This window comes from Pagrus pagrus (genome assembly GCF_965226575.1).
Source record: "Pagrus pagrus genome assembly, chromosome: 9".
NCBI lineage: Eukaryota > Metazoa > Chordata > Actinopteri > Spariformes > Sparidae > Pagrus > Pagrus pagrus.
The window spans coordinates 25026374-25036676 of record NC_140193.1 but is presented as its reverse complement, the minus strand read 5'-3'; the positions used below and the strand labels follow the sequence as shown (position 1 = coordinate 25036676).

The window sequence follows — 10303 nt, the reverse complement described above, 5'->3', positions numbered from 1 at the left end:
GTGTTTTACAGCATGTCCATGGTCTTTCTAAGTATGTTGCATCATTTGATTGATCCTGCATTAAAATGTTACATATTGTCATTTCATTTAAATCTGTTGGCTGTTTGTAATTGCAACAGTTTTTTTTATATTGGATCAAGTGTGTGCATTTTGTTTAGCATTGGTTGTTATCTTTTAAATTCTACTTCACATTCATGAAAAAGGGAGGACACCACAATGTTTTCTAGTTGAATTTCTTTTTAATTTGGCAGTCCTCATTTGTCTTGGTTGCTTGGATCCTGGAATAGAGAGAGCAAAAGCAACACATATTAAAACACTGTATTGCAGTTATGGTTACTGTGTGCACTGAAATACTCACTTCTCTTTCTAGTTTCTGGATTTCCAGGTCCAGTTAACTGAGTGTCCAGTGTTTAATCTCAATTTTTACATTTCTTTTATTCTAATGTCTGCCAGCTCTATCTGTCTCTCCAGATGCTTTGCGTATAGTCTTCTGACAGTTTGTGATGTCTGTAAAAGAAATGTCAACTACCGGATCATCTTCTGGTGGCTCCAACTGTGTAAGCGTGTTCCCAGACACTGCAAGGAAATCCAAAGTCAGACAGTATAATATATTTATTTGATTGTGTTCCATGTGCAGTAGTACTGCAATATGTACCTTGTATGAAGCGGACAGTTTCTGTGGCTGGGACAGAGTCTGTTACTTACTGTCCCTCCCTGGATCCCCTCAAAAAAAAAAAAAAATGCTACAATCATACAGACATTCAACATGTCAGCAGAGACCTAATCTATTCACCTCTTTCGTTCACTGTTATCTACTTTAAAGTCACTTACCAGCCTGCAAAATGTTCTTGTATTTAATTTTAACTTGCTGCCAGGTCCTTTTATGTCCAGACAAGTTTGTTCTTTATGAAGGATAGAGAGGTAAAATAGATAAAAACGTAACATGAGAAAAATAGATTAAATGACACACATTGTGGATAATTGTTTGCACTTAATCATACCCTACTCTATTTTGAGTAACATGCACCTCTACTTGCCACATTTAAAGCAAAGTGCACAACAGTTGATTGGTGGACTTGAAAAGTTACTCCTTTATTAATCCTTAATTGTAGCCTAATTATGACGGTTCCAGTGTAGCACTGTTTATTAATTGTACAGTTTTGGACTATACGCATTAAGCCGGTCCGCTATTGTATGCCGGGCTTTCTCTCTTTCTTTAATTATGGAATTATTGCCTTTTTTCTTATGATATCCTTCACCTCTTAATAGATCTCCATCAGGGGCTGTTGTTCAGCGGCCGTGAAATATGAAGCGCGACTCTTTTCCGGCAAACGTGCAACCAATTAAGCCAGGATGCGCCGAGCAGACTAGGTCAAGCCGCGCTTGATCAATTATCCTGGATTTCTTTATTCTACTTTTGTGCAATACCCCTCAGCACGCATTGATCCTTTTACCAAGTGTTTTGTAGTGGCCTAGAGCATCCACGAGAGTGACAGCAGGCCTACAGCTGAGCGTAGTTTATTTTCAGCCAATCCCACAGCAGCACCGCCCCACCCCCTCCGCCGCCGCCTGATTTGAGCTCCAGGTGAAAACACACCTGTGCAGCTCTGTGAGCCAATGAAGGTGCTTTAAAGGCGCGCTGCCTCGCACAAGGCATCTTTCGTCTGGTCTGTCTGCAGAGTGCTACCATGGCGTCCGCACTGATGGCTTGGGTTTGGATCGGATTAATGCTAGCCCAGCTCAACAAGACATGCAGCCACCGGTATGCACATGGTCATTTCCCCCAGGAGGCTCAAGAGGAGCCTGATGACGGCGGCGTCCCGGCTCCAGAAGACTGGACCGACCCAAGTTTCCCTGCGCCGGTTTGGAATTTCCTCCAAGGTGACTCACTGTTCACACGTGTCTTCTGTTTCAACAAGCAGTCTATATTTATTTTCAGCCCCATGTTATCCACTTTGTTATGGCTAAATTGGGAGCAATCTAAACGTCCTTTTAATGTTCCAAAAAACGGATAATATTGGCTTTTAAATGTAAAAAAGTGCATGTTAAGCTTGTAGTCTGCAAAACTTTGATGACATTTCTTGTTTTTTTACCAAGCCGGAATTGATTTCACTCTTGAGGCCAGGCCTCAGGCCCCAATGCAAAATTATTTTTTGACATAAATGTAGCCTAAATGCAAACGTTTCAGTTGAACATTGAGGCTCTTCTGTTTTCCATTTTTGGGTTTTCAATTTTACTTTACATTTTCAAAGTACGATTTCACAAAGTTTCATTGTCAGTTTTTATATTCAAAATTATTTAATACTTTCTTTTTAAATCTTAAAGTTCAGACTCCCCTTTATTTTAAACCTCTGGGCAGAATAATCCTGCATGCTCTGCTCGGTCTTTCAAAACCAATTGAGTTAATGGACGTTGGTACAAAAACCACACAGCAGAATCTTACAAACCCCACTGAAGTCTGCTTGCCACAGTGTGCTGAATCATCTGCTTTCTTATTCTAAATAGTGTTGCTTTAAATTTTCTGTCATTTGATGTCTTTTGGGATACCTGCCCCATGACTCTCAGGAAGTTGGGCCAGCTTCTTTATCAGTAGACAAACTTTAGGACATTTCCCTTACTGTCGCACCAGGTCTGCTTACTTTCAGGAGATGTTCCACATTTTGGGGAATTGGAGTTAGTTTTCTTGTTGGGAGTTAAATTGGGATAAAGAAGATGCTGCAACATGCAAATTTAAGATGTGAGCTTGGTGATGAGGTGTCAAGGCAGGTTTTAGGCCCCCTTTTGCAAAGATCAAGTCTAGCTAGGCTATATCCAGTTTCTGTTGGTCTTCTGGCTCTAACTTCATAAATATACAGATATGAGTGTTTTTTGACACATTGACAAATGTTTGCCTATTACTGTCACCTGACCGCATTTCCTATTTTCAGTCATTTCAGTAAGTGGGAAAAGTCCAGAGACATCAGACGTCAACCAGCCACAGTATCGCTGCAGTAATGGAACACTTTCCCTGCGCTTTTCACTCATCCGATACTCAGATCTGCATCTGGAGGGTGCGTTTGATTCATCCAACTACAGTATGCATTTGTCTCTAGAAAATAGAATGTAGCTGTTGTCAGGGAATTAATGTTTCTCCAAACCTCTTTTCCACAGATGGTGCCCAATTGTTGTCACTGCCAGAGTGTCACAGATCTATTCATATTCCTTATACTGGGTGCTGCACAGCAATACAGGTAAAATGCAGCCTTAAAGGATAAGGATGCAGATAAAAAGACCCAAATCAACGATGAATAGCTCTTAGTATTGTCTGTGTATCCATATGCTGATATATTTAATTCCTGTGCCATGGAGGGCCACTACTGTCCAAAAGCACTCTTCCTTCATGTTCATGAACTCTATACTCAATCCCATGCATACTATTTGGCTGTTGGAAATGTGCACTAGCGTACTAATCGCATATTTATCCCCTGCTGAAAATGGTCTTTTATACAGTACATTTCTCTTGGAGTAATGTCTACTAAAACTTAAGTGCCTAGCTGTTTTTGCAAATCATCATTCCTTCATAAAAAGGGAACTTGAGATTTGTACATTGCTTTTGAAAAATCTTCCGTAGGACCCAGTGGTCTTGGGGCTGAGATCCACATGCATGGTTAGCAAGTACAAAAGCACCGAGACAACTTACACATTGTTGGTTTTGGACTTTTTTTATAGGATTTACACCAGATTGACACTTTCAAAAAGACTATCCTACAATTGACGACAATGTTGTCTATTCCCAGAGTGGAGATGGAAGTGGCTTCTGGCCGTTCAAACTGCATTACTTCGACCGTCTACTGCAGGAGAACATGACAGGCATGGCTGTCTGCGAGAATCCAGTAATGTCACCACAAGCAGCGTCTCCATTGGTGACTTGTAGAACAAAGAGTGTCACTGTGAAGCTTCCTCGTGATGCAGAACTGAAGAAGGTGAAACGACATGGTAAGGATCAGCCTGTCAAACCCTGAACAAAACCATCAATGCAACTAGACTGATTATTGACTGGAAGCTTTCTGTTGCTCAAACCACAATTGTGAACTTGTTTCTAAGAATTTGAGTTTGCTTTTTTGGCAGAGTTTCTCACTAACCAAGGATACTCGGTGAGAAAATGGAGGACCCCGACTACATTGTTTGTGGAGATATCAAAGTTGCCAGACAGGGTTAGTGAAGTGCAAAAAAAGTTAAAAGTGACTGTTAAATAAATGATTGTGAAAACTAACATTAAGAATGTTTGTTGACAGGATTCTGGCTTTGAAGTGGTGTACGTAGACTCCGGGAAACTTTGCATGGTGCTCGCAGCTTGTGCCCCTGTGTTGCATAAAAAAGTTGGAAGGCATCATGTTCGGAGATCTCTGGAAGAACGAGATCCATTTGACTTGTGGGGCTTTGATGATATTCCTGTTGGACCATTTGATCCAGAAACGGAACAGACGACAACGACACAGACGACGCAAACAACACAGACGACAACACAAACAACTGTCAGCTCAGATACAGACACAGCTACAACCGAAGAAAATGATGACAATGGAAATTTTGCTGACTTGTGGGGATTTGAAGAAATTCCTGAAGAGCCATACATTGGTATCGATGTAGATGAGACAACAACTGCGGCCCCCACGACTGCGGCCCCCACGACTGCAGCTCCGACCACTGCGGCTCCCACAACTGCAGCCCCTACCACAGCTGCCCCAACGACTGCGGCTCCAACAACTGCAGCCCCTACCACAGCTGTCCCAACGACTGCGGCTCCAACAACTGCAGCCCCTACCACAGCTGTCCCAACGACTGCGGCTCCAACAACTGCAGCCCCTACCACATCTGCCCCCACGACTGCGGCTCCGACGACTGCGGCTCCAACGACTGCGGCGCCGACCACAGCGGCCCCCACGACTGCAGGTCCGACCACTGCGGCCCCCACGACTGCGGCCCCCACGACTGCGGCCCCCACGACTGCGGCCCCGACGACTGCGGCTCCGACCACAGCGTCCCCAACGACTGCGGCTCCGACCACAGCGGCCCCAACGACTGCAGCTCCGACCACAGCGGCCCCGACGACTGCGGCCCCGACGACTGCGGCCCCGACGACTGCGGCTCCAACAACTGCAGCCCCTACCACATCTGCCCCCACGACTGCGGCTCCAACGACTGCGGCTCCAACGACTGCGTCCCCAACGACTGCGGCTCCGACCACAGGGGCCCCGACCACAGCTGCCCCTACGACTGTAGGTCCGACCACAGCAGCCCCCACGACTGCGGCCCCTACAACTGTGGCTCCGACCACAGCTGCCCCGACCACAGCTGCCCCAACGACTGCGGCCCCAACGACTGCGGCCCCAACGACTGCGGCCCCAACGACTGTAGGTCCGACCACAGCAGCCCCCACAACTGCGGCCCCCACAACTGCGGCCCCGACCACAGCGGCTCCGACCACAGCGGCCCCTACCACAGCTGCCCCAACGACTGCGGCCCCTACCACAGCTGCCCCAACGACTGCGGCCCCAACGACTGCGGCCCCAACGACTGCAGCCCCTACCACAGCTGCCCCAACGACTGTAGGTCCGACCACAGCAGCCCCCACGACTGCGGCCCCCACGACTGCGGCCCCCACGACTGCGGCCCCGACCACAGCGGCTCCGACCACAGCGGCTCCGACCACAGCGGCTCCGACCACAGCGTCCCCAACGACTGCAGCTCCGACCACAGCGGCCCCCACGACTGCGGCCCCGACGACTGCGGCCCCGACGACTGCGGCCCCGACGACTGCGGCCCCGACCACAGGGGCCCCAACGACTGCGGCTCCAACAACTGCAGCCCCTACCACATCTGCCCCCACGACTGCGGCTCCAACGACTGCGTCCCCAACGACTGCAGCTCCGACCACAGGGGCCCCGACCACAGCTGCCCCCACGACTGTAGGTCCGACCACAGCAGCCCCCACGACTGCGGCCCCTACAACTGTGGCTCCGACCACAGCGGCTCCGACCACAGCTGCCCCAACGACTGCGGCCCCAACGACTGTAGGTCCGACCACAGCAGCCCCCACAACTGCGGCCCCCACAACTGCGGCTCCGACCACAGCGGCCCCAACGACTGCGGCCCCTACCACAGCTGCCCCAACGACTGCGGCCCCTACCACAGCTGCCCCAACGACTGCGGCCCCTACCACAGCTGCCCCAACGACTGCGGCCCCTACCACAGCTGCCCCAACGACTGCGGCCCCGACCACAGCGTCCCCAACGACAGCGTCCCCAACGACAGCGGCTCCAACAACTGCAGCCCCTACCACATCTGCCCCCACGACTGCAGCTCCAACGACTGCTGCTCCGACCACAGCGGCCCCAACCACTGCGGCCCCTACAACTGTGGCTCCAACCACAGCAGCCCCGACGACTGCGGCTCCGACGACTGCGGCCCCAACGACTGCGGCCCCTACGACTGCAGCTCCGACCACAGCGGCCCCTACCACAGCGGCCCCTACGACTGCGGCCCCTACCACAGCGGCCCCCACGACTGCGGCCCCTACCACAGCGGCCCCCACGACTGCAGGTCCGACCACAGCGGCCCCAACGACTGCAGGTCCGACCACAGCTGCCCCAACGACTGTGGCCCCTACCACAGCTGCCCCAACGACTGCGGCCCCCACGACTGCAGCTCCGACGACAGCGGCCCCCACAACAGCGGCCCCCACGACTGCAGCTCCGACGACTGCGGCCCCCACGACTGCAGCTCCGACGACTGCGGCCCCCACGACTGCAGCTCCGACGACTGCGGCCCCTACCACAGCGGCCCCCACGACTGTAGGTCCGACCACAGCGGCCCCAACGACTGTAGGTCCGACCACAGCGGCCCCAACGACTGTAGGTCCGACCACTGCGGCCCCCACGAGTGCGGCTCCGACCACTGCGGCCCCCACGAGTGCGGCTCCGACCACAGCCCCAACGACTGCGGCCCCCACCACAGCGGCCCCCACCACAGCGGCCCCCACCACAGCGGCCCCCACGACTGCGGCCCCAACGACTGCAGCTCCGACAACTGCGGCCCCAACGACTGCAGCTCCGACAACTGCGGCCCCAACGACTGCAGCTCCGACCACAGCGGCCCCAACGACTGCGGCTCCCACGACTGCAGCTCCGACCACAGCGGCCCCCACGACTGCAGCTCCGACCACAGCTGTCCCTACCACAGCGGCCCCCACGACTGCGGCCCCTACCACAGCTGCCCCAACGACTGTAGGTCCGACCACAGCAGCTCCGACGACTGCAGCTCCGACGACAGCGGCCCCGACGACTGCAGCTCCGACGACAGCGGCCCCGACGACTGCAGCTCCGACGACAGCGGCCCCGACGACTGCAGCTCCGACGACAGCGGCCCCGACGACTGCAGCTCCGACGACAGCGGCCCCGACGACTGCAGCTCCGACGACAGCGGCCCCAACGACTGCAGCTCCGACGACAGCGGCCCCAACGACTGCGGCTCCGACCACAGCGGCCCCTACAACTGCTCCGACGACTGCGGCTCCGACCACAGCGGCTCCGACGACTGCAGCTCCGACCACAGCAGCTCCGACGACTGCAGCTCCGACCACAGCGGCCCCAACGACTGCGGCCCCTACCACAGCTGCCACCACGACTGTAGGTCCGACAACTGCAGCTCCGACCGCAGCTGCCCCCACGACTGCAGCTCCGACCACAGCTGCCCCCACGACTGCAGCTCCGACCACAGCTGCCCCCACGACTGCAGCTCCGACCACAGCTGCCCCCACGACTGCAGCTCCGACCACAGCTGCCCCCACGACTGCAGCTCCGACAACTGCGGCCCCAACAACTGCGGCCCCAACGACTGCAGCTCCGACCACAGCGGCCCCAACGACTGCGGCCCCTACCACAGCTGCCACCACGACTGTAGGTCCGACAACTGCGCCCCCAACAACTGCGCCCCCAACAACTGCAGCTCCGACCACAGCAGCTCCAACGACAGCGGCCCCCACGACTGCAGCTCCGACCACAGCGGCCCCCACGACTGCAGCTCCGACCACAGCGGCCCCCACGACTGCAGCTCCGACCACAGCGGCCCCCACGACTGCGCCCCCAACGACTGCGGCCCCAACGACTGCAGCTCCGACCACAGCGGTCCCTACCACAGCGGCCCCCACGACTGCAGGTCCGACCACAGCGGCCCCCACGACTGCAGGTCCGACCACAGCAGCTCCGACCACAGCGGCCCCAACGACTGCGGCTCCGACCACAGCGGCCCCAACGACTGCGGCCCCTACCACAGCTGCCCCCACGACTGTAGCTCCGACCACAGCGGCCCCAACAACTGCGGCCCCCACGACTGCAGGTCCGACCACAGCGGCCCCCACGACTGCAGGTCCGACCACAGCGGCCCCCACGACTGCAGGTCCGACCACAGCGGCCCCCACGACTGTAGGTCCGACGACTGCGGCCCCAACGACTGTAGGTCCGACGACTGCGGCCCCAACGACTGCAGCTCCGACCACAGCGGCCCCCACGACTGCGGCTCCGACCACAGCGGCCCCCACGACTGCGGCTCCGACCACAGCGGCCCCCACGACTGCAGCTCCGACCACAGCGGCCCCTACGACTGCGGCTCCAACGACTGCAGCTCCAACAACTGCAGCCCCTACCACAGCTGCCCCCACGACTGCAGCTCCGACCACAGCGGCCCCTACAACTGCAGCTCCGACCACAGCTGCCCCTACAACTGCGGCCCCAACGACTGCAGCTCCTACCACAGCTGCCCCCACGACTGCAGCTCCGACCACAGCGGCCCCTACAACTGCGGCTCCGACCACAGCTGCCCCCACGACTGCAGCTCCGACCACAGCGGCCCCTACAACTGCGCCTCCAACGACTGCAGCTCCGACCACAGCGGCCCCTACCACAGCGGCCCCCACGACTGCAGCTCCGACCACAGCGGCCCCTACAACTGCAGCTCCGACCACAGCTGCCCCTACGACTGCAGCTCCGACAACTGCGGCCCCAACAACTGCAGCTCCGACCACAGCAGCCCCAACGACTGCGGCTCCAACAACTGCAGCCCCAACGACTGCGGCCCCTACGACTGCAGCTCCGACCACAGCGGCCCCTACAACTGCAGCTCCGACCACAGCAGCCCCTACAACTGCAGCCCCAACAACTGCGGCCCCAACGACTGCAGCTCCTACCACAGCTGCCCCCACGACTGCAGCTCCGACCACAGCGGCCCCAACGACTGTCGGTACGACCACAGCAGCCCCCACGACTGCGGCCCCTACAACTGCGGCCCCAACGACTGCAGCTCCGACCACAGCGGCCCCTACCACAGCTGCCCCCACGACTGCAGCTCCGACCACAGCTGCCCCAACGACTGCAGCTCCGACCACAGCTGCCCCTACAACTGCAGCTCCGACCACAGCAGCCCCAACAACTGCGGCCCCAACAACTGCGGCCCCAACGACTGCAGCTCCGACCACAGCTGCCCCCACGACTGCAGCTCCGACCACAGCGGCCCCTACAACTGCGGCTCCGACCACAGCCGCCCCCACCACTGCCGCTCCAACGACGGCGGCGGCCCCCACCACTGCCGCCCCGACCACGGCGGCTCCGACCACGGCAGCTCCGACCACTGTATAATGGGGGAATTGTTCAATAAATGTAATATACTAAGCAATTTGTCTCTACATTTCTTTGGCTGATTTAATTTTGTTCATGGTCTCAATCTCGTGCCAATTCTATGCAGGGTAACAAAAAATCTTCAACTGCATAAAGGAACAAATTCCAACATGGATACAGAAATGCATATGTCCATAATACTTACCACTTTAGAAGGTACTGAAATTTTGACAATGCCCTGAGGATCAGAGGTCAGGATTTCTTGCCTTTCTTTTTAACGTAATAGAAAAATACATATTTAATTGATTGCTGTTTTGATTTTCTTACTCAAAAAATGCATCTAGACTGACTTTATTGACTGGTCATGTTTTTCCATTACGAACTCTTCCCTCATTTGTTTTACTTTTGGAGGTGATGACTATTTGACCCTCCATTACGCCAAAATCAAAGCATCACAGGTTAAAATTCCAAAGAGCTATTTATCAAACCACCTGCTGAACAAGCATGTATAAAGGTTGTGCTTGCGGTCTCCCATCCACTGCACTAGTACAAGATAAAAAAAATGTAAACAAGATAAAACCAGAGATGGAAGCATGGCTGTGCCATGGACTCACTGGTGTCCCCAGTAGTGGCCAACCTCTACATGGAAGTTG

General features: G+C 55.0%; 1 protein-coding gene across 1 annotated transcript; it reads left to right on the top strand.

Annotated features, from left to right (window-relative positions):
* Positions 1-1764: 1764 nt before the first annotated feature.
* On the top strand, positions 1765-9752 carry LOC311262930 (uncharacterized protein; the record flags this gene model as incomplete). Its single annotated transcript, XM_084362680.1, has 4 exons — positions 1765-1881; positions 3777-3975; positions 4635-8376; positions 8467-9752. The coding sequence occupies 4 exons, from the start codon at positions 1765-1767 to the stop codon at positions 9731-9733; spliced, it is 5325 nt and encodes a 1774-aa protein (XP_084218806.1). The 3' UTR covers positions 9734-9752.
* Between the last annotated feature and the right edge of the window lie 551 nt (positions 9753-10303).